The sequence below is a fragment of the Bombus fervidus genome, chromosome 10, assembly GCF_041682495.2.
Source record: "Bombus fervidus isolate BK054 chromosome 10, iyBomFerv1, whole genome shotgun sequence".
Lineage (NCBI taxonomy): Eukaryota > Metazoa > Arthropoda > Insecta > Hymenoptera > Apidae > Bombus > Bombus fervidus.
Genome location: NC_091526.1, coordinates 3594735 through 3620846, shown reverse-complemented (window position 1 = coordinate 3620846; position 26112 = coordinate 3594735). Strand labels below are relative to the sequence as shown.

Genomic DNA, 26112 nt, shown 5'->3' with positions numbered 1-26112 from the left:
TTAGTATTTTTAATGAAGGTTTTATACCCATTTTAAAAATATTGAACGTTATGGGAATCACGATTGGTCTAGAAGCCCATGCGTTCGCTATCAAACGGGACGAAACTCGGATCGAACGTTCTGAAATCCGAGCTTCGGATGCTTCAAAGGAAGCCAGGACTGCTCGTCTACACGAAAGAACTTCAGAGAATGAACATTTTGAAGTGGAGGAAGGTCCGTTGTGTGGAGCAGAAATCGCCGATTGAAAATATCTAAGTATACCGTACCATTATATGAATAAAACTGCCTGAAACTTTACTCAAAACTTTAAACGCATTTTTCTTGAAACTACTTTTTTCAAGATGGCGTGCATGATATCTCAAGTTCTACTGAACCGATTTATTTGAAATTTTGCGTGAACTTTCTCTATACATCCCTTTTTGTCGTTTAGCAGATTAAAGTAAAAAATTTTAATTTTTATTATTTTTAAAAAATTTGAAACTGTTAAAAAAAAGCGTAAAAAAAATTTTTTTTAACCGACCGCCATTTTATGAAAAAACTTCTCCGAGATAGAGACGATAGTGACATCTTTACTGATTAAAAATCCGTTGGAGTTTTTTGTTTCAGATGATCAGAAGGGTTGGGACCATGTACGTGTCACGTAAAATAAAAAAGAAATTTAAGAAAAAAAGAAACCATTTTTTTTTGTTTGCAATACACTTCCGAGCTCTAGGCGTGACTGTTCAAGACTGCCTTCGATGATTTTAGGGAAAGTATTTAAATTCTTTTATTCGTGGGAGTGGGAAAAGGCTTCGATCATATATTTCTGAAAACGGATAGAGTGACCGGATGTTATCCCGACGGTCACTCATGCTAAGGCGCTTGGAATTTCGCTATCTTATTGCTTTGTTTAGTCCGATTTCGTCTGTGACACACGCCAGGACATCCCTTTTATTTGGACCCCCCACTTTATCAGCCGATAACTTTTCGAGATCTGAATTTTTTAAATTTTTTATGTATTCTTAAAATATAAATAAACGAATGATAAAAAAATGGATAGTAAAAATATTCTTTGTTTTTTTTTACGGAGTTTGAAAAAACGCCCGAAATTCGAGCCTCTAGATTAGAATACCCTCTTAATGTGTATAACGTGACATTGTTAAAGATACAGTGGTACATAATGGACTAATATTTTTGTACATAAATTTTACTGTTGTAGATGGTTTATAAGTATTGAGATTTGTATAATTTTGTGTGCTAGACTAGATTACCCGCGTAATAGTGACACACGTATGTGGATATGAGTGCATGGAAGTATGTGTGTGCACAGCGTCTCGGGAAACAGATAAATGTAACTGTTTCGTTAGCAGTGCGATATGGAAGATGGTTTTTTTTTATTGTTTATTTGTTAAATTTTTACAATTTGTCCAGAAGGACATTTGGTAAAATATTATAGCTTAAAGAATAAAAGAATAAAAAAATAAAAAAATAAAAATAAATAGAAATAAATAAAATATAGCATGTGGATGGTTACCCCCAGCGGGGTTCCATCTTCTAGGTTTCCTATCGCATCTCTATTTCGAGGTCTGCGGGATGCTTCCTCTTCAGTCTTCTTTCTATTTTGGTTTTATTTGTTTCAGCAGCCAGCTGGTTTGGGTGTGCTGCAAGTCTTTCTTTGTACTTTTTTGCGTATCTAGCGATTTCCTCTTTGACTGTTGGAATTTTTAGATCTTTTCGTAGGTCTTCATTTCTGACGTACCATGGAGCGTTAACTATTGTCCGTAAAATTTTTGCTTGCTCTATTTCTATTTTGCTTATGTGACTCATTGCTGCCGTCCCCCATAGTGGGACTCCGTATGTCCAGATTGGTTTGATTATTGTTTTGTATATATTTAGTTTATTCATTGTGCTTAATTTAGATTTTCTATTGATTAACCAGTACATCTGCTTCCTTTTTGCACTTATTCTGTTTATTATTGATTTTATATGGTGCTTCCATGTAAGGTGTATGTCTAAATGTATTCCTAGATATTTGACTTGCTTTGTGCTATGTGGGCGCCGTTCAGTTGGATATCTGGTGTTTTTCCTTTTCTAAGTGTAAATGCAATGTGGTTGCACTTGCTGGTGTTCGCTTTTATTTGTTTGTTTTGCAGTCATTTTTCTATTTTTGTAATGTGTTCTTGTAGTAGTGCGGCAGCCGTTTCTGGATTTGCATGCCTCACTAGTATGGCCGTATCGTCCGCAAACGTCAGTGTTTTGCTGTTGACAGTTGTTGGTATATCTGCCGTATATAGTGTGTATAATATTGGTCCTAAGACACTTCCTTGCGGTACTCCTGCCTTGATATCCTTAATTTCAGAGTATGCATCATTTATTTTTACTACAAAGGTTCTGTTGTTTAAGTAAGATTTGAGTAGTTTGTAGATTTGTTCTGGAAATTGCTTTTCGATTGTTTGAAGAAGTTTTTCATGGTTAACTTTGTCGAATGCTTTTTCGATATCCATGAAGAGTGCTGTGCAGTATTGTTTTGTTTCAAGCGACTGTAAGATTTCATTGACGAGTCTATGCATTTGTTCTATTGTGGAGCGTTTATTCCTGAATCCAAATTGATGGTTCGGTATTAGTTTTTCTTTTTCTATTGTTGGTTTTAAGCGGTTATATATTATTTTCTCTAATAATTTGGAAAACGCAGGTAGTAATGATATCGGCCTGTAGGATGCAGTTAGATGTGTTTTTTTGTTTGGTTTGGGTAACATTACTATCTGTGCTATTTTCTATAGTGTAGGAAAGTACTGTATTCTTAGAATTGCGTTAAATATTATCGTTGTTAGTCTTATTGCCTTTGGGGGAAGATTTTTTAAGATTTTCCCATTGATCAAGTCAAATCCTGGTGCTTTACTTGTCTTTGTTGCCTCAATTAAGTTTGTAACTTCTTGCGCTGTTGTGCTGAGTATGGTGCAGCGTTTATCAGTTGTGTTGCTGGCATTTTCCACTTCTTCATTTGTTTGCCATCCAGGGATGCTGTTATTAATTACATACGGCGAAAATATATTTTGTAGGTGCTTCGAGAATTCTTCTGCCTGTTCTTCGTTGGTTCTGGCCCATGTGTTGTCCATTTTTCTGATTGCTGGGATTGTTTTTATTGTTTTCTTAATTTTGTTAGTGACTTTCCATAGGGAGTAGTCGGTATTCTCATGCGCGGATAGTGATTCGATGAATTTTGAGAATTCGTTATTATGATGTTCCCTTATTTTATTCTTTAGTTCCTTCGCAAGTTTATTTAGGTTTTTCTTGTTTTCTCGTGTTCTCTGTTTTTGCCATTTTGCTTTCGCTTTTCTTTTTTCCCTGATTTTGTCTAGGATGTCCTGCGGAATAATTTTTGATTGCCTGCTATTTGTTTCATAGGTGGTGGTTGCCCACGCTGCTTCCTGTATTATTTCTGTCAAAGTTGCTACTGCCTGCTCAATGTGTTCAGGTGTTTTCAACGGGATATTGCAGTTGATTTTGTTTTCGATCAGCTCTTTGAAAGTTTGCCAGTTGGTGGTTTTATTGCAAAGCGACTCTGACTTGTTATAAAGTAGTGGTTTGCTTGTATATTCTATTATAATTGGTGTATGGTCGGAGTTAAGCTCGAGGCTGGTTGCTATTTTTAATTTGCTTACATTTAGCCCTTTTGTTACTGCAAAATCCAACAGGTCAGGTATTTTATTGGGGTCTGTCGGCCAGTACGTTGGTTTTCCTGTAGATAGTACGTTGAGGTTGCTGCTTCTAATGTATTTTTCCAATGTTCTACCTCTCGGCGTGCTAATTCTCGAACCCCATAATGTGTGCTTTACATTAAAGTCTCCTGCCGCTATATATTTGTCGCCTAAGGATTGGAAGTACTCTTCCCATTTTTTAAGTGTCATTTTGTGTCTCGGAGGTACATATACTGCTGACATCTGGAAGTAATTGTCATTGGTTTGTATTGTGACAGTGGTTGCTTGTAGGTGTTCTTGATTTGTTTGACTATGTAAATGATGCTTGATGTCATTTTTTATTATTACTGCAGTTCCTCCATGTGCTTTACCTGAGGGATGTTTGGTATCGTATATGGTGTAGTACGGTATTTTCATGTAGTTTTTTAGGGTGAAATGTGTTTCTGAGACAAGTAGTATATCAATATTATTTTTATACAAAAATATTTTAGTTTCGTGGGCTCGCTGTTGCAAGCCATTGGAGTTCCAGACTGCTATTTTCAAAATGTCCATCTCTATTTTTTACTTAGCAAGTTAGTGAGTAGTTGTAACATGATTGTTGTTTGTTGTGCTTGTTGTCTTAGTATTGTGTTTAGATCACTTACCATTTTTCCTAACATTTCCATACCTTTAATGGATTGTTTGAGCATTTCTTTGATGTCTGTAACGTCTTCGATGTTATTGTTTTCATTCTGATTGATTGCAAGCGTTGCTTTGCTAATGTTTTTGGTTACATGTGCGTAGCTTCGTTTACCTTGGGGATCTATGTTTCTGCTTATAGCGTTTAGTTCGTATTGTGCTTTCAATGTTGTTTCATTATCCGTTATACTTTGTTGCGGTTGGTGGTTATTGTATGATCTGTTGCGAAGTGGAGGAAACAGTTTACGTTGTATTTGTTTCCTTATTTCACATCCTTTGTAGCTGGCTGGGTGGTTTCCGTTACAATTATAGCATTTAACTTCTTCTATTTTTCCTGTGTATGGGCACTGTATTGTTAGGTGATTTTTTGCACATTTAACACATGCCGGGCTTCTGTTGCAATAATTTTTTGTGTGTCCGTATTGTTGACACCGCATGCATTGTGGTATATCTTTTTTGTAGCGTGGTGGTTCCACTGTTATAATTGTATTTAGTATTTTTTTGATTTCATAAATTTCCTTGTTATTGGTTCTGGGTTCAAGTTCTATTAAGAATAATGGCAATGGTTGCTTCGTATCGTATCTTGTCATATTGTTTATTGCTCTCGTTTCATGGCCAATTTTTCCTAATTCTTCACTTAATTTTTTTGTGTTAGTTTTTGGATGTAAACCTCTTATAACTATTTTATAGCTCCTTTCTGTTTTGAGTTGGTACGTGTGGTATATAGCATTTTTTTCCTTTAGTTCTTTTATCACTTTCCTATAAACTTCTGGGGTGTTTGTTTGAATTTTTACTTGTTCTAATTTTGTTTGTTTTATTGTGTAGTTATCATTCCCGACTATATTGTTTAGTAGATCAATAGGCGGGTCTATTATTTGGGCCTCAACAAATATTGGTGGTGGTTTTGATATGTAAGGTGATTTAGTTGTGGTTTTGCTTGTCGGGTCATTGTCTATTTCTTCCGTTAATGAGCTGAAGGAGTTTCTTAAAGGTAATTCTTGCAGCCATCGCTGCTTGTCTGTATCTGGGTTTCCTGCAGCATTTGTGTCTGGAATTATTTTACGTTTTTTGCTAGTCTTTGCTAGCTTCCAGTTTTCGTCTTGGTAACTTATTTCGTTGTCGTGTCTGCACTCCTCCTGTCTCCACTGCTCTTCCATTTCTTCTGTTTCCATATCATTTTGGTTGTTATTATTTTGCTGTTGTTGCTGTAAGCCTGGTAAATCTGACGACCCTTTTATGTAATATTTTTCTCGTGTGGTTGCAATCTTGATTGTTGATATCTGCTGCTGCATTGTTTGTCACTATCACTATTCGTAGCACTTCTCTGAATCACTTGACTGGAGCACACGTTTGCTTACACACATCTGTTCGCCTCGGTTGCCCGAGCGATACTACTGATATGGAAGATGGTGAGACAAAGAGAGTGCTGAGACGCGTACAAATGAATATCGACGAAAATCCTGGAAATCGTTTATTAAATAGATTTAAAACTATTTTAATATGAATTCTAAGTGTAACCTTAGTGTTCCTTTACTTTTATTTCGGCGATTAAGATCCACAATTCTCAACAATAATAAACGTCGATTTTCAGAATTTTCCAAAGAAAACCGCTAAGCAAGCAAAGATTCATTTTAGCCATAAAGCGGAAACGAAAGTGAAATATGCAAAGAGTTATAAATATCCAACCCGATGCATGTAATGTGATAAATTTTTACCTTAATTATACAATATATACTACGCATCTGTGAAACAATAAATCATCATGTAATTACGCAACCCTGTAATAATAAAACATAGAAAAGAACTACATTAGACAAAATTCAGTGATTTTGTGTTTATGGTAAAATGATAGTCTTTTAAAGATTTTAAAATATCTGTAAGCTTAGATAATAGCTACCATAAGCTATCCTATGCTTTTGTAAATAAAACTCTAAATTCTACTATAAAATGCTTAATTTAAAGAACGTTTAAATTTTAATTTCACCAAATGTAGTGTAGGAAAGATGAGAAAAATACAAACACACGAGTATTGCTCTGCATTTTCCGTTATTCCTCATATGCAGACTCTTACAAAATACAAAATTAGAGCTGAAATATCTTTTAAACAAATCACTCTTTGACCTAAATGTCTTATAGATTGGGCATATAAAAAAGTTTGTAGTTCTATTTGCAAAAATGTAGATGATCTTAAGATATTCAAAACACCACCACTTCCGGAGTGAACACACCGAAAGAGAATTGTAAACACACAATAGAATTCTTTTCTATCCTTTATAGTTTCAGGATCATAACTTGTGTAAGTGGTGTGGGATATCCTGTATATTAACATATAATTAATTAATTGTACTTTTAGTATTGATTTAATTTATTGTCCTCTAGTTTTTAGTCTTTTTTATTTTCTTACTTTTTATTTAGTTCGATGCAATATTATACTGAATCACGACTCCATCGAAGTACGTAACTGTCTTTCTTAGTTAAAATGTTCTATGTAGCATTTTTTCATTTTTCAAGATATGTTAAAATATTTGAAGGATTGTTTGCCTCTAAAGTAATGTTGCCTGGACAGGTTTCTATGAAATAATAACTGAATACTTTAGATTGGGAAAGATAAAACAAAGATGGTATAAAGAAAATAATAAAAGTTCAGTTTTCTTTAGCTTCAAAATGGTAAATTAAGAAAAAGTCTTCACTGAACAATTTGTAATTTGGAATATCATTCAAGTATTATTCATTGATTATATTTTCATTATTCTTCTAAATTATGTTTTTGAAATGATTAAATATTAATAGCGCCGTTATAAAATGCAGAAAACTATCATACTTGAACAAAAACAAACAATCAGCATTAAACTCGGTGAATAATAGTAATGTGAACTGAGGTGGTGTTTGGTGTAAGGTGCCAAAGAAATACTCGGCGATATTCAACAATATATTTATTCAACCATCTTCGCCTATAGGTCGTTTCGTACAATTCTTGTTTACCGCTGACTATCTCGCTTCTCGATTATCCTCGTGTCACGGATCGAGTTCTGTTTGTCACGTGTTACGCCAAATGCGATGGTCTTTGCGAGGTTTCTCACGGTCTGGCCGCCAAGACCTACACATTGTTACACTGACCCGCAACAAACCTAAGGAAATACCATAAACCGAATCTGTTTAGTTGCATTTCTATTCATATAAATATTTTCGGTTTACGAATGGTCCTTATGTTTTTTTGCACGCTCTCACCAATTACGGAGAAAACGGGTGCCTAGCGAAATAGCAGGCTTTTCCCATAAACAAAGATGCCCATGAGCCACATCTGGTTTTCTTTGTTTTCATAGTTTCATTTATTAACCAATGGGCATCGCGGATCGTTACCCTCACTTTTCTACCGAAAAGTGTGAACGACGAATCCGCGTTCTTAGTTCAAAAGGGCACATACATACCGAGCTTTCCTCCTTGATGGTACGAGACGGGTCTGCGACAGTTCTTGTAATCTTTTTGTAGTAAAATCTTAACTGTGTTACCAATAAAGGCAGTCATTTTACTGAGTTAAGTAGTTATCATTTAAAATTACGTGACACTCGCTTCGCTGTTAAAACTCGAATCTTCTCACTTCGCTGTTCAAATTCGAATGTCTCTTTTAACCTATTCGTTTCTTTTGTTGCCCCTCGATATCCCCACTGCGCACGCGCTCGTTAGGCGTCCGCGACCGTTGCCGCGTACGCTTTCTTCCAAATATTCGGTGGTAGGATCGTAGGGATATCGATGGCTCATTAGGCATGTCGGCTTTACGCTTCGGTGATATGCTTTGTGTCGCGAAGTTGTTGGAAAGTTTCGTTGTCGAGCGCCGCCGCAGAATAATATCATAATATTAAATTCTGTAAACACAATATAAATATTTTTTAACACTATATTTTACTTTATGGCTCCTATTTTTTAAATTTTCGTTTTCTTCCACGAGTTTCTATATAAAGAATTTAGAAAATTATTAAGTGAATAGAAATCTAATTCCCTATTGACTGTTCACACGATTAAATACTTCTAATATGTCTTATTTTATATATTTTATTATTATATTATTTTATATGTCCTACCATGTCCTAAGTATCCACTATGTCTTAAAATATTCATTAAATGGAAACTATAATAAAGTAACTAATGTACTTCATTTCAATAGACTAAACTTTTTATGTTATTGGAATTTAGACTTATAGTTACGATACTTTTAACCAGTACTTTATTCACTTTTAAATTTGAATTTTTTCTTTCTCCAAACCAATTTAAACGACAAGAAAGACATAAGAAACAGTACGAAAGAACATTTTACTGGCTTCTATGATTGTTAAAGACTTCATTAAAATTGTCCGTTTTATAAAAATTCGGTTGGAACCGTAAAATTCAATTAAATATATTTTTAATTAAAGTTGCTAATTTTATTATAATAATTATTCATCTTAAGAGAATTTTAATGTGCAGGAAAATATTGATAATAATTGTCAAATAGGATTATTAATTTAACACATCCGCGCGGAAGCAATTTACACAATATGCCGCTACTGATGACAGAGGTAAAGCAGAATTTTGCGAACACACTTCTGCGCACGACACGTCATGTATGTATGTACAGAGGAAGAGAATAGTACCCACAAATTGAATAGATTAGTAAAGATGTTACTTAAATTATAAAAAATTTCAATTTCATTACCACTGTGATTGGCATCCTGATCCTTGTCGACATACAGGGTGTTATATTCTTCAGATCGATTTCTTTCCTCCACACTGACGATCTACTTCTATGTTTCTCTGAAACAGCAAAAAAATATATAATACAGATAAAGAAGCTTATACAAAAGATTTGTAAATCACATAAAATAACTGAATAGTGTGCTTAATAATTTATTTATTTTTTCGACGGAGTTCACCAAGTGTCTTTGGTATCAGAAACTACCACAAAATATACAGAAAATGATTTTTCTTATTTTTCCACTGAGTCGTATATTAACTGTCATGTTCTTATGAATTCTACTGCTAATGATCGTTATCAAGACTATTTCTAATGTTATATGCGAGTACATGAAATAAAAACCTTTTATGAAGTAGGCCAGAAATAGCAAACATATTTTCATATTTGTCTATGACAAGTGTTAAAAAGACTTGGAGGGAACAAATAAATAAGAATAAAGGTGGCATTATTATATAATACGAATATGTAAAGTGTAAAAACTAATAATATAAGGATCGGCTATACCTATGTATCATGTATGATATTAAAAAGATATTGAATCGATATTATAACTTCAAAGATATATAGTATTCTCTAAAATAACGCAGAAGAAAGTTTTCATATTATATTTTTACACGATTCTTTTTTATTTGCTATACGGTTACATATAACAAAATACAAGTATGTGTATGTGTGTATATCTAATAATACATACCAAAGTTAATATATTGTACATATATACAATACATTACATACGTCTGATGAATTCTTCTAAACTGAATAGATTGCATATCCTAGACATGAAAATAGGAATCCGCTAATCGAAAATTTATAACTTTTTATTTTTTTGCCTCTAGTTTTAATGTTTTTCTTAAATATAGCCTATTTTAGTCAAACAGACGTGTACATTACAAACACAGTTTGAAGTTATCGTATTCAACAAATTTATTACACATGCTCCAAAACTCAATAAATCAGGTAGTTGTTAAAAAATATTAATAGATATATCATTAGATTTAATATTTTATACGACAAGAGAGTATTGAGTGCCATTATATTATATTAACAGGCTTACTAAAGGAATAGTTTAAAATTCATAATCAATATAAAATATTATAATTTAATTACAAATATGCTGGCTTCTTATAAGATTTTCGAATAGAAGTGCAACCATTTATCTTTAAAATTAAATATAAAATAAGTATAATTAATGATATAAAAGAATTAAAATTAAAAAGTTCACAAGTTAGTTAGAAATTATGTAAATGATATTAATATTACTATTTATTATTATACAAAGCCTCTTTGAGTGGCATTAATTTATTAAACTTCTCTTATTTGGAAAATTCGATAAGATAAAAATTTCACAACTCAAGAATTTTATCCCTCCCCTTGACACTGCGAATAACGGTGGATGAATTCTATTAATTATTTAACCATTTTTAGTTTAAAATTTATATCGCGATGTACCATAATTTTATCGTGCAAAAGTAGGTATTAAAGATACTTCCAATCTTCTTTCCATAGAAAGAAGTTCTTACCTACACCATGAACTATTACTTTCCCCAACTGTTTTCAATAATATAATAAATGAAGATTACGGAAGAGAAACATGATAAGCACATTTCTATTGATTTTACGATTTTACTGTTACTTCATGTTCAGACAGAAGGGTTTCAATGTGACACAACCGAAATAGAAACATCCTATTATGCCCAAAGATGTGAATTGTAAAAAATAAGTGATATCAAGATTCAGTAAAAATTTTCAAATCAACAATATTTTGTAAAAATTAAAGGTACAATTATTAAACAACATCTATATTATATTGATAATTAAGCATTGATGGATACATTTTGATAATTGGCAATGTACTGAATTTCAAAACTAATTCTGTATGACAAATAATTCTGTATCTGTCAAATACAGTGGCTCATAAAAGCATTCCAACACTTAGGGACTTTTTTTTAAACGTATTAAGTATGTTATACGAAACATTTTGAAACCTCATTAATATTGTAATGACATCTGACTATCATAATTGTATCGATAAAATTTTAAATGACTATAAAAATGTACGCAGAAGTTACAACTTATGTTTAATACAAGTACATACATGTTTCAGAGAGATGACAAAAGTATTTAAACAGACAAGAATGCAAAATGTTAATAAATCTCAGTAATTTAGTGGCACGGTCTTTAATATTTATTATAAGCATCAGATGACTATTCATAATGTATACCAATTTTTTATTAAATACGTATAAGTTCATAGTAAATGTCTTGTAACTTCTATATATATCTTTAGACTGGGTTCAAATTTTTTCAGTAGAATCATTGCAATCACATCTCATTATGGTACAATGAAATTTCAAAGTGTTTCATATAAAATACACCATATACATCTAAAAGTTTTTTATGGCAAGTTTACGAATACTTTTTACACAGATGTCGGAAAAGAAGAAAGGTATCTAAGTTTGACAGGTATACTTCTCTTCTTTCTCTTTTATGTACGTTTGCTGACCTAGTTCTGCCTGAGCGTCTCGTCGTACGGCTTTGACCGGGGCAGGGTGCCAAAGAGTGAGTGGCACCAGGACGGACTTTGTTGATGACCGCGGCGACAACAAATTACATTTTACTATGGAGTGCGACCACAAAGGAAAAACGGTTTACGGTGCAGGGGAGGGATACCCCAGTACCGGCGCAGCGGTGGGTAGTCAAGTGGGCTCACCTGCGTCGTCATCTCACGACCACGGCCGTTCGGGGGTGGACCGCCAGGCCCCCGGATGTGTTTTCACGTCTGGCGAGGCGGGATGCAGTAGTACGGAGATTCACAAGGAACCTCCGAGAAGAATGACAAGAGCATCGCGGAGAACCACGGGCGGGGCGGACGGCGTCTTCCTCGCACCGGCCGCGGTAACGGGCCTCGCGCCGGTAAGGGAGCTACGAGCGCGGATGAGGTCCGATGACGGGGATTCGGTCACCTCTTTCGCGTCGCGGTCATCCCTGGGATCGACCGTCTCCGGGGGGAAGAGAAGGCGCATTATGACGCTGACCCCGGAGATTTCTGTGGATTTGGCGCTGGACATACGGATGAGCTCGGCGGCCGACGTGAGCGCCGAGTTCGCCAGGCAGGTGTCTAAGATCTTGCGGGTGGCGGCGGTATCGTCGAACCTGAAGGGAGCAAGCATCAAGGACCAAAAGGACGCGGCGACCTACGTCGCCGCCGCATGGAGGGAGCTTAACCTGCAGAGGGCTGAGGTGGTCCACAGCGGTAGCTCCACGGCCGCCAGGCTCGCGGAAGCAAGGCTGACCGCGCTGGAGGAGGAAAACGCGGCCTTGCGTAAAGAGATAACGAGGCTGGCCGCTCGCACCCACGAGTGCCCGCGGTGCAACGGTCGGGCTATTGAGCCCGGCCACCCTCCGCGGGAGGGGAAACAAGAAGGCGCGCGTCTGGACGCCCTAGAGAAAAAGATGGACGAACTCGGTCCCTCCATCATGAGGGCCATCGAGGAACGGTTCGGGGGCCGAAGACCGCGCAGCCCCGAACCTCGACGCAAGGCGGACCAACCCGCTCTCCCACGCGTCACCCAAGCCGCAATGCTCCCGAGGGAGCAGGAGGGTGGCGAATGGAGGGTGGTGGAAAGACGGCAGCGGAAGAAAAGGGCCGCAAGGAAGGAGGAGAAAAAAGAGGGAATGCCTGCTGCTCCTTCGTCACGACTAATGGGCGCACGGAAGAGATCCGCACCACCAGATACGGCCTTGGGACTGCATGGGTAAGGTGCCCAGTGGCTGGAGCCCGGAAATGAGCCCGGGACGGGAAAGTAGCTCTGGGCTGGTCCACGGCGAGGGTCACGGCTATCCCGAAGAGACCCTTGCAGTGTTTTAAATGCCTGGAGCTGGGGCACGTGCGGGTAACCTGCACGTCCAACGTGGTTCGCGGGCATCTGTGCTACAGGTGTGGCGGTGGCGGGCATCGTGCCAGGGGGTGTCCCGCCTCCGCGCCCAAGTGCCCGTTGTGCGAGTCGCTGGGGGCGCCAGCCAACCACAGGATGTGCTGGGCGGCATGCGCTCCGCCGAGAACTAAGAGGAAGCCACCGATCCGCGAACCGACCGCGGAGGTAACGCAAGAGGGGAGCACCGTCGAACATCCAGCGGTAGATGGCCGGGAGGAGGCCATGGAGGTGATTGAGTGATTTTAACCGTCTCCTCCAATGCAACTTGGGCAGATCGAGAAGGGCGCATGACCTGCTCCTCCAGACTATCCGGGAGGGAGAAGTCGCCCTCGCGACAGTGGCCGAGCCGTATCGCGTCCCTGATGCTCCCAACTGGATCGGGGATTTGGACGGACTGACGGCCGTAACTTGGACGCCGACCCTGGGCGCCTTTGGCGCCCTGCTTGACCGTGGCAGCGGCTACGTCGCGGTCGAATGGGCAGGAATAGCGGTGGTGGCGGTCTACGTCTCCCCCAACAGCGGCCTGGCCGCGTTCGGGGACTTTCTGGACGATGTCGGTGAATGTGTCAAAAGGTGTTTCCCCGCCAGGTGCTGGTCCTCGGGGACTTCAATGCTCACTCGACGCAGTGGGGGAACGCCGCGACGAACGCCAGAGGAAGATGGCTAACAGACTGGGCTGCGGGACTCGGACTCCTGCTGGTAAACAAGGGTACGGCGAGCACCTGCGTGGCGTGGAGGGGGTCCTCCGTGGTCGACATCACGTGGGCCACCTCGGAGCTGTACCCGAGGATCCGTGACTGGAGAGTGGCCGAGGGAGTCGAGACCTTGTCCGATCACCTCTACATATTTATGGAGGTGGTCTCGGAGGACGCGGACGAAAATAACAACCAAGTCGCCCGAGGTGGTGCGAGCCGCTCCGGCCAACAACCACCCAGATGGCGCCTGAAGGAGCGGGACAGGGAGATGTTGCGGGCGGCAGCCATCGTCTCGGCGTGGAGTTGGGACGCCCAAGGGACGACCAGTCTGGGAAGCGTCGACGAGGAGGCGGAGATCCTCCAAGGATACATGAGCGCGGCGTGCGACGCCTCGATGCCGCGCTCCGTCCCGGGCGGTGGACGCAACCGCTGCGTTCACTGGTGGACGCCGGAGATAGCGGAATTGCGGGCGAGCTGCGTACGGGCACGCAGAAGATTCCTGAGGGCCCGTCGCCGTAGAAGGACGCGCGACGAGGAGGAGATCTCCCGCTGCTACGGGGTCTACAGAGAGGCGAGACGAACTCTGCAGCGGGAGATCAAGATCGCGAAGGCTCGGTCTTGGAAGGAGCTGATCGAGGCGGTTGAGTCAGACCCGTGGGGGCGGCCGTACAAGGTGGTAACGAAGAAGTTGCGACCCGCGGCCCCCTCGCTGACCGCCAACATGGATCCGGTACTGCTGGCCAGGGTCATCGGGACGCTGTTTCCGCGGCAGGACAGCGACGCGGGGCGGTCGGGATCGTCCCTCTTCTCCGGCGGGGGCGAGACGTCGTCAACAGCAGCGGTGGCGACGACGTCGACGGAGCGGAGCGAGGAGCTGCAGGTCACTCAGGAGGAGCTTCTCGCGGCGACTAAGAAGATGGCGTCCCGGGACGTGGCACCGGGTCCGGACGGAGTTCCGGGCCGAGTCTGGGCGGAGACGATGGAGGTGGTGGCCCCTCGCGTGCGGCATCTGTTTACCCGATGCCTGAGGGAGGGCATCTACCCGCGGATATGGCGGATGGCGAGATTGGTCCTGCTGCGAAAGGAGGGTCGTCCGCCGGAGTCGCCGTCAGCGTACAGGCCGATATGCCTGCTGGACGAGATCGGGAAGCTCCTCGAGAGGGTGATCGCCGCCCGTCTGGAGGCCCATATCTCGGGGCGGGTTCCCGGATGGCACGACAGTCAGTACGGCTTTCGCCGGGGTCGCTCCACGGTGGATGCTGTGAAGCGGGTGAGGAGCATGGCGGAGGACATGGTTTCCCGCTACGGAACGGCGGTAGCGGTCTCCCTGGACGTCAGCAATGCCTTCAACTCTATCCCCTGGGCGAGGATAATGGAGGCTCTGCGACATTTCGAGGTGCCGGCGTACCTGGTTGAGGTCATCGGAGCCTACCTAAACGATAGGTGGATCACCTTCACTGGGAGGAACGGGGAAGAGAGAAGGCGCGTGGAGCGCGGCGTCCCGCAGGGTTCGGTGTTGGGACCAATCTTGTGGATCACGGCCTACGACTCCGTCCTTAGATGCCCGATGCCCCCGGGCACGGGCTTGGTTTGTTACGCCGACGATACCTTGGTGCTAGCCGGGGGACGGTGGTGGAGTGAGACCGTGATTCTCGCGGAAGACGCTGTGGCATGCGCGGTGCACGCTATTCAGCGACTGGGATTGAACGTGTCGCCGGCCAAGTCGGAGGCCCTATGGTTCTTCGACCGCCGCCGCAGGGGATCCCGATGGTTTGTCCGTGGCCATAAATGGCGAAGCGGTGCCGGTGAAGTGTCGTATGAGGTACCTGGGCCTCACCATCGACAGTCGGTGGACGTTCGGACCACATTTCGAGCTCCTGGTCCCGAGGGTGACGGCTGCAGCCAACGCCTTGTGCGGCCTTCTTCCGAATATAGGCGGAGCAGGGTCGGGAGTCCGCCGACTCTACGAGGGAGTGATCCGGTCCCGGGTCCTCTATGGGGCACCGGTGTGGGCCCAAGATCTGATGGCCAACCGTCGCAGTCGTACCCTGGTGAGGAGACTGCAAAGGACGATCGCTATCCGAATAGCCAGAGGATATCGAACAATATCCTACGAGTCGGCGACAGTGCTGGCGGCGTCCCCCCCGTTCGAGCTGCGGGCCCTCGAGCTCTGTCGGGTGCATGAACACCTGAGGGCACCGCCTTCGACGGTGGCGCTGTCGCTGGGCGGCCTCTCGGCCTCGAACGTCCGGGAAGAGGCAAAGCTGGAGATCTGGGAGCGGTGGCGCTCCCAGCTGATGGAGGAGGACGCCAGGCGGCCACACCGAGCCGTCCGCGCCGTGCTTCCCAATTGGGAGGCTTGGAGAGATCAAGGCGGGGTTCCGCTCACCTTCAGGACGACACAGATGCTCGCCGGACACGGGGTCTTCGGTGAGTACCTGCTGAAGATCGGGCGGGAGGTGACGTCCACCTGTCACCACTGCGGGGAAGAGGAGGACACGGCACAGCACACGCTGGAGTTCTGTCCAGCGTGGGCGGAACCGCGACGCGTCCTGCAGCTCGACATCGGCGAGAGGTTGGCTCCGGAAGTGGTCGTTGAGGCCATGCTCCGAGGGCCCCGGGAGTTTAACGCTGTCCGCGCCTACTGCGAGGAGGTTATGCAGAGAAAGGAGCGGGCAGAGAGGGACCGGAAGAGAAGAGCCGATCCCAGTAGATCGTCGCATCAACGTCGCAGGGGCTCCGTACGACGCAGGGGCGCGGCGCCGCCGTCGCTGCCCCGGGTGCGCCAGATTAGGGGACGTGGCGCTAGGAGGAGTGGTTCCCCCTAGCTTTCCAACTCAAGCCGGGATGCCTCCCTAGACAACTACAACGGCAGGGAGATAGACGACGAGGCTGCACTCGGTAGTGATTCGCAAGAGACCCCGGGTGCACCTCCGAACGTCGGGATGACCACCGTGGGGTTTTAGTCGGTAGGAGTCCGACACTACACGGTCGTTGCTACGCAGCGCCGAGTGTCCATGAGGATTTCCCCACGATAAAAAAAAAAAAAAAGAAAAAAAAAGAAAAAAAAAAGTTCTGCCTGAGCAGTTGAGCTAAGCGGACGTGTGAATCAGTGCCTCCGTAAGTGCGACAAGTGGGAAAACAAAGTGACTCAAGTCATAACCAATCGCTAAATAAGCAAAAAAAATGCAAGAAATAACACCAATTAGAATACTAAACAACGGCGAAACATATGTTATAAACAGAGCAGTGAATTAAAAACAAACCCAAACCAACCAACAAACGAAGAACACGATTGCTCAGTTATAAAGGAAACAGAAATGGAAACTACAAAAATGAATGACAAGAGGAATAACATCAACATCGATCTATCACACCAGAATGAAAGCTGGAAGGTTGTAACTCCCAGCAAAAAACGAAAAATAACATCAAACACAAATGTTAGGAGGACTGTAAAAACAGAAAGGCAACAATGGCTTCAAGAAATTCCTCTCCAAAACTCCTTCAGCGCACTACCACAAGAGAAGGAACCAGACCCAACTGAAAAACCAAAAACACACAACGCCAAACCACCACCAATCACTACACCTCGAGGTAGAGTTCTGGAAAAATACATTAAAAAAAATAACCTCAATCTATTATCCACAGGAAAACCGTCATACTGGCCGACAGACCTGAGCAAAATTCCTGACCTACTTGATTTTGCAGTTACAAAGGGACTAAATGGAAATAACATAAATATAGCACCCAGCCTCGAGCTGAGCTCCGACCATACACCCATAATAATTACATACAGAAACAATCCAACACTTTACAACAACTCAGAGACACTATGCAATGAAACCACCAAATGGCATACATTCAAAGAAATAATCGAGAGCAAGATCAACTGCAACATCCCATTGAAAATACCTGAACACATCGAACAAGCAGTAACAACACTCACAAAAACTATACAAGAAGCAGCAAGGGCAACCACTTTACCTGAATCAACTATTAGACAATCAAAAATAATTCCGCCAGACATCCTCGAAAAAATTAGGGAAAAAGGAAAGCGAAAGCAAAATGGCAAAAACATAGAACAAGAGAAAACAAAACACACCTAAACAAACTTGCAAAGGAAATAAAAAACAAAATAAAAGAACACAACAACAACGAGTTCATAGAGTCACCTGCACACGAGAACTACAACTACTCACTATGGAAAGCCACAAAAAAAATAAAGAAGATAATCAAACTAGTCCCAGCAATCAGAAAAGCAGACAACACATGGGCAAGAAGCAACGAAGAGCAAGCTGAAGAATTTTCCAACCACCTATGCAACACATTTACACCACATAGCATATTGAACAGCAACCTCAATTATCATACGGACGAGGATGCGCTAACCACTAGTTCCGCAACTGAGAAGCAATACACTATACCTAAAACAACAGCACAAGAAATTAGAAACATAATCGAAAAAACAAAAAACAATAAAGCACCAGGAATCGATCTAATCAATGGTAAAATCTTGAAAAACCTTCCTCCAAAAGCGATAAGACTAATAAACATAATTTACAATGCAATACTAAGAATCCGATACTATCCTAAACGATAGAAAATAGTCAAGATCATAATGTTACCTAAACCAGGCAAAGACCCACACCAAACAGCATCCTATAGACCAATTTTACTACTTCCCGTGCTTTCCAAAATACTAGAAAAAATAATATACGCCTGACTAAAACCAATAATAGAGAAGGAAAAATTAATACCAGACCACCAATTCGGATTCAGAAACAAACATTCCACTATAGAGCAAATGCATAGGCTTGTCAATGAAATAATACTAACAATAGAAAACAAACAATATTGCACAGCCCTCTTTATGGACATAGAGAAAGCTTTTGATAAAATAAACCACGAAAGCCTACTACAAGCAATCAAGAAACAATTCCCCGAAAAAATATACCAATTAATAAAATCATATATAGGCAGTAGAACCTTCGTAATAAAAGTCAAAGACGCATACTCCGAAGTCAAAGACATTAAGGCAGGAGTTCCGCAAGGAAGCGTCTTAGGACCAATACTGTACACACTATACACGGCCAACATACCAACTACTACCAATAGCAAAATACTGACATTCGCAGACGACACAGCTGTACTAATCAGGCACACTAACCCAGTAACAGCAGTCGCAATATTACAAAAACATATCACAAAAATAGAAAAGTGGTTACAAGCTAATCAAATCAAAGCTAACCCTAATAAATGCAACCACATCACATTCACACTGCGAAAACAGATACCATCAAACATCTTCCTGAACGGCACGCAAATAATACAAACTAGGCAAGTCAAATACCTAGGACTACACATAGATACACAACTCACGTGGAAACAGCATATCAATTCAATAATAGACAAAATACAGACAGCAAGGAGACAAATGCACTGGCTAACAAGTCGAAAATCCAAATTAAGCACTGAAAACAAATTAAAAATATACAAAACAATCATAAAACCAATCTGAACGTACGGAATCCCGCTATGGGGAACAGCAGGAATGAGCCATATAACCAAAATTGAAACAATGCAAGCAAAAATACTCAGAACCATAGTATACGCCCCATGGTACGTTAGAAACGAGGACATTCGGAAAGACCTGGGAATATCAGCGGTCAAGGAGGAGATTAACAGACTTGCAAGTAGATACAAAGAAAGAATAGCAACGCACCAGAACGGGCTGGCAGCGGAAACGATCAACACAACAAACATTGAAAGAAGACTGAAAAGGAAACACCCAACAGACCTCTCAAAGAGTATAACCTAGCAAACACGATGATGGTACCCCGCTGGGAGTAGCCATCCACATGCTGTATTTTATTTTTGTCTTTTTTTCTTGTACTCACTTAGATATAACACTTTACCAAATGTCCTTCTGGACAAATTGTAAAAATAAAAACAATAAAAAAAAAAACTTGTCACTAAAAGCTTGACAGATAGTGGATAAAGGTCTGGAATTCTGTGCAGAAGAAGGATAAAAGGAAGATAATTATATCAAGACATCGTCAGCTTCTGCCATCTCACTTACATCCTTCTTTATCCACCGGTCTAGGAACGTTTTCCTCTTTCTTGACACTTTTTCTGACAAAAATGGTGTAGTTAATTATCCAAAATTATATCGTGTCCTTGGACATTTTAAACAAACTTAAACTGAAGGACACGTAGAATGCCATAACATAAAATTACTTTTTTCAGATGTGTAAAGGGATTTATAGAACATTTCTCTTTAAGAATTTATACCAAGATAATAAGCAATACTTGTAATGCAATATCGTGCTACATATACACGTGCAATAATAAGTGAACTGAAAGCTATAAATTGTCTTTACTAAAAACAGCAACTTTCTTAAAGAAAATAATTAACTAAAACGTTTCACACTGCTGTAAATGTAATTATAGTAAAACTATAATTTATAATTGTTATCTAGATTAGTCTATATTTATTTAACATATATTAAGGATTTTTTATTCATATCTAATCTTATATAAGCAAAGTATATTATATAGTCTATAAAGTCATGAATTTATAAAGCGTTAATTATTTAACGAGAAAATTAAAATTTTGTCACAAGACGCTTGGTTTCTGCGAAAATTAGGCCAATTCTTAACTAAACTTGTTTAAACTCTATTTCCTAGAAAACTAAGCTTTGAGTAAAAAAATTGTTTAATTAATTAATTAATTCCTCGAGACAATCTCAAAAATGTATTACTTATGTCTTCTTAGATATTGTTTCCTTTTTATAAATTTTAATGAACTCGGGGTGAAATTATGAACTAGGATTTGCATTTTTCAGTAATCCATAATAAGATAATCAATTTATGATGAAGAGGAATTAATTATCTATCTACTTCAAATATTTGCCAATTAACAGGCATATTAAACAGTTAATGTTTACTCTTGAATACTCGGAAATCGAGCTAATTTTCGATCAATCGAGATAATTTTTATAATAACCTTGACCGTGTACGAATACCTATATAGATATTCCGCTGATTTCTGGATATTTGTGAATATTTTCACCAAAATGTAAATAAATAATATAATATTTTTGTATGAATTTCACTTTGGATATTTTTAAGAATATGTACACAACACTATTTTGTACGGACGTCTCAAATAAACAAAACAAAGTATTTATGAAAATTAACTGCTGTGCGATTAAAATTTTTAATATACGTTTTCAACTTATTTTTGCCGAATAAATTCATCCTTCATATGAATTATACCGCCAATTTAATAATATCCAGTATTCATTCTATTATTTGATATTTAATTTAACATGAATGTTCAGTTTGGTTAAAAACAACTTTTAATGAAATTAGGCCTTTATAAATTGCCTTAAAGCTATTTTAAAAAGAAATTAACTGTTTGTCGGTTGCTTTAAAAGTTAGTTTCGATAAAAAGATTTAAATAGTATTTTAAATGAAAGATTTTGTTTCTCTTGGGAACGATGTTAAAAGTCGGTAAAGTTAATACACCATCTGTTTCTTAGATAATGATCCAAAGTTTAAATAGATTCAAAATAACATTTCACAATTAAGAAATTCAATTACTTTCACAGTAAATAATTAAAGTTTAATGGTTTATTAATAATTTCCCAAATATCTGCAGAGAAACAATGCAATTGTTAGTTAATCGTAAATTTTTAATAAGTCATATTTAGGCGGACATGAATTTTCATGGGAACCAGTATTCATTAATCAGGAAACTAGATATAATCAAGTTTCTTTACCATTGATAATCAATTACTAATTAGCATTTTTTTCATGAAAAAATATAATCTTCAATATGTGAAGAAATATAAGCCAAGTTGTTACAATAATATAAATAACTTAAACATGTATTGCGAAGTCGTTGTAGAAGCGAAATATTAAAATTTATATGTTTCTATTACTAAACATTTTAGATATATCAGATCTGTACGTATGAAACCGGAATTTGCCTATAGATGACCCTAGCTGATAATGTAGTTATCACTAAACTGCGTCATTAATGCCAAAAGTCTTTGTTGACATCTTACAAACATTTTCGACTCAGAACAAAACAAGTTTCATACAACAGCATAGTTTGTAATAGCGTTGAACATGTCGAATTTTGTGCCTGGAAACTACGATTTGCGGACAGCATTGATTTTCTGTTACCATTTGAAGAAAACTGCTGCAGAATCGCATCGAATGCTTGTCCAAGCTTACGGTGAGCATGCTCTTGGTAAATCACAGTGCTTTGTGTAGTTTAAAAAATTCAGAAGTGGCAATTTTGACGCGAGGAACGAAGAACGTGGAAGACCACCGAAAAAATTTCAAGACAGAGAATTGCAAGCATTGTTGGATGAGGATGACGTTCAAACGCAACAAGAACTCGCTGATCAATTAAACGTGACACGAGAAGCCGTCTCTATACGTTTGAAAGCCATGGGAAAGATCCAGAAGGTGGGAAAATGGGTTCCACATGAACTGAATGAAAAACAGTAGGAAACCAAAAGAAAGTCATTTCTCCACCGAATTGTGACTGGCGATGAGAAGTGGATATATTTTGAGAATCCTAAGCGTAAAAGATCATGGGTAGCTCCAGGCGAACCACCGACATCGACTACAAGACCAAATCGCTATGGACGGAAGACAATGCTCTGTGTTTGGTGGGATCAGAAGGGTATGATCTATTATGAGCTGTTAAAACCTGGCGAAACCGTTAATACTGAGCGCTACCGACAACAAATGATCGATTTGAATCAAGCTTTACGTGAAAAACGACCAGAATATCAAAAAAGGCAACACAAAGTAATTTTGCTTCATGATAATGCACCATCACATACAGCAAAACCGGTCAAGGAAACGATTGAAGCGTTCAGTTGGGAAATATTTTCGCACCCGGCTTACTCATCAGACTTGGCTCCGTCCGATTACTTATTTGGGGGCACTGATGGGACGCGCACTTTCTGACCAGCACTTCACTTCTTACGAAAATGTGCGAAAATGGCTCGATGACTGGTTTGCCTCAAAAGAGCGACAGTTTTTTTGGCGTGGCATCCACCAATTGCCAGACAGGTGGGAAAAATGTATAGCTAGCGATGGGCAACACTTCGAATAAAATATTTTTAATCATTTTCATACAATAAACGTGTATTTTCTATACAAAAATTCCGGTTTCCTATTTACATACCTGGTAAGCTGCCCATTTCTAATTATACAAACCAATGGAATTTTGTATTTGTGAATGCAATTGTAATAACAACAGAAGTTGTAATTAACATTTTTTAAACAAGGCTAACTGTAATTTAATTCTTTCAACAGTTTCTGTCAAAGCCATTATAATAAATGCTAATATCTAATACATGTCGCGAATATTATACACAGTGAATCATTAAAATGGTAACATCTAAATATCTCCGTTCTATTTATGGCTTTATGAAAAAGATCCTTAGGACGAAGTTACACTATTTCCTAAGGTATATGTAGTAGTGGAACAAAGATTTCCTGAAAACCATTTCTTTAATGAAATTTCAATGTCATTGGTATCTTTTTTAGTGAATCCAAATACTTTTTTATATACCAGTTGATACGATTTTTGTGCAAAATAAAAAGTAATATTTAAAAATAACCCTCTGTCCATATTTATAAAATCATTTGAATCACATACAATAAAAGAGTCATGTAAATATTTAGTAAAACGTGTGAATATTCAGTATACGTCCAATATCAATTAGGTAAATAAGAAAATTGACAAATAATAACAAAACTTAATTTCTTTAAAAAATATATTACAATACATTTGCTTATTTTAATTACAAAATTATCAGCGGTAATTACTGAATAAATCGAACTGCAATGACTTTATTTACTTTATTTTATTTTTATTTATTTATTTTATTTTCTACAAACATCATGACATGTAGCATCTATATTTTCAAATAACTCGAAAACGTGTGGATCAAGACCCACAGTGTATAAACCCCTTTTGATACAGAATAAGTTGTTAAACTTGTTAACAAAGTTCAATTTTCTCCTGGGATACTCTGTATGATAATCCTAATAAAAAAATCAGATTATTGTATAAAATCGAAACTAAAGAAAATTAAAAAGGAAATATTAATATAACGAATTTAACTTCTGCATTTCTTAACTAATCTATTTCTGTTCTTTATCGAACGGCAGATTGTTAGCTCGTTGTTATTTCTTATCGCTTTTTATCACTTTTTTAAATAAGTTTTCTAAATATAACAAATTTTTAAATAAGTAAATGATGTTTTTTCTTATTTTTAAACATAGAATACGATGACTTTGTTTTATGAAAAAGATTGAATACCTTGGAATACCATATCATAATTATTAATCATATATAAATATATAGCTAATAATAATAATAATGTATTTTTTCTATCATTATAATGTTTAAGAATACACATTTCGAAGCTTTCGAAATTTTAGTGTCCTTGCCATTTACAATTTTCATTTTTGTATCGACCCGATAATGTTAAATGTGATAACAGGTGCTTAGTAAATCTACACAAAAGTACATATATATACTAATACTACTATACTAATACTAATACTAATCTCCATCGATCTGAGAGTGTAGGATCATGCTATACTTTTCTTTATAATATTTTTCTATATACCTATATATATTCTATATATGTACAAGGCGCATTTAGAAGAGAAGAGAACTAGCAGGAGGAGCACTGATAGAGAGAAAAAGATACGATCGCTGACCTATGCAGACGGCATAATACGCTGACGAAGAACCCGTAAGAGTTAAAAGAAATGGCAAGGAGAATGAAAAGTTACCTAAAAAGAACAGAACTAATATCAAACGCGAGAGACTAGAAGATATTAATATTCAAGAAAGGCAGAAGAAAAGAGAAAAATGGAAATGGGGCGATGAAGCGATAGGAGGTCTAAAAGACTTTAAGGATCGGATGAGCATTTGAATAAGGCGCTGAGAAGGCTATAAGACTAGGCGAAGAATAATGGAAAAGAACTTCAAAAATAACCTGAAAAGGAGAATAATGATTTTTGACAATATGGTAAAAAGCATCATGCTATACGTAGCGAAAATATGGGAATGAAAAGGATTAGAAAAGTTAGAAAAATTATAAACAAAATACGTAAAGTGGGTTCGAAGGTTAGAGACTAGTTAAGAGTAAAAGCGGACAGAAGAGCTGTAATGTATGAAGAAAACTCGATAATCAAAGATATAAACAACTTAATCCCAAACAATCCTAGCGGGAGATTTAAATGCCGCATGGCAATACATCAAAAAATCTTAGAGGCGTAGCCTTACATAAGTGGCTCAATAACAACGAACGAGAATATAGAATATCACTTATACGACAACAGAATAAAACACTACGCTCTCATTAACAACAGACTTGCATTCGACAACGACTACAACGATTTAAAAATAAGAATCTCTATCCAAAACCTACTTAAAGCCAAATTCCTCCAATATTAAATACACCTTCAAAAAAATCAGTATTCACAAATTTAGAAGAAAAACATTGTTTTTTTCGTCCAGTCGCGGGGAGACGCGATCGCGTTGGAGCGCGTCAACGGGAGTCGTAAATTCCCGTTACAATTATAATAATCGACACCACGAGCAGGTCGATCCCTTTATTTCTTGTAGGATAATAGGGGTGTTTGTTTTGTAATACAACCGTAGTCTACAGTTATAAATATATATTTATAATAACTTAAAAACACTTGTTGCATAGACAGGAATTGATTGACTTCGTCGTGCCGGAAAGTACAGTAGTTGATTACTCGAATGTTTAGAGAATAGCACCGTATTTGACTCGCTTTGATATGTTGAAGAACAAGGTTTGACTCGACTACCCGAAGATAGGAAGAACAGTTTTCTTGAGTTAACTTGAATACCCGACGATTTGGAGATCAGTAGACTTGACTGCCCGAGGATTGATAGAACAGTAACAGACTCGTCTCGTACTATTAAGGAGGAAAGCTCGGTGTGGGTGTGCCCTTTTTGAACTAAGAACGCGGATTCGTCGTTCACACTTTTCGGTAGAAAAGTGATGTAAAAGTGATGTAACGATCCGCGATGCCCATTGGTTATAGCCAATGTTAATAAATAAAATACGAGGAAAAAGTTTCCTGGAGATGTGGCTCATGGGTGTCCTTGTTCGTGGGAAAACCTGCCATTTCGCTGGACAAACATCCGCTTTCTCCGTAATTAGTAAGAGCGTGCAATAAACCTAAGGACTGTTTTAAGGACCATCCATAAACCGAAAATACTTATATGAATAGAAATTAAACTAAAAAGATTCGGTTTATGGTGGTTCCTTGGGTTTATTGCGGGTCAATGTAACGAGGTGTAGGCCTTGGCGACGAGA

At 39.2% G+C, this 26112-nt stretch overlaps 1 protein-coding gene across 3 annotated transcripts in view; it reads right to left on the bottom strand.

Moving 5' to 3' along the window:
- The window catches only part of LOC139991305 (uncharacterized), a 113360-nt gene that overhangs the window by 42942 nt on the left and 44306 nt on the right, over positions 1-26112 (bottom strand). For 2 of the 3 annotated variants that reach the window (XM_072011263.1, XM_072011265.1), the window contains exon 2: positions 9046-9143. The exons of the other annotated variant lie outside the window; for it this stretch is intronic. Coding sequence is in view for 1 of the 2 variants with exons in the window: in XM_072011265.1 (XP_071867366.1) it covers positions 9046-9078 (33 nt within the window). In the remaining variant the exon portion in view is untranslated. The remainder of the gene's footprint in view (positions 1-9045; positions 9144-26112) is intronic. 3 annotated transcript variants of the gene reach the window in all.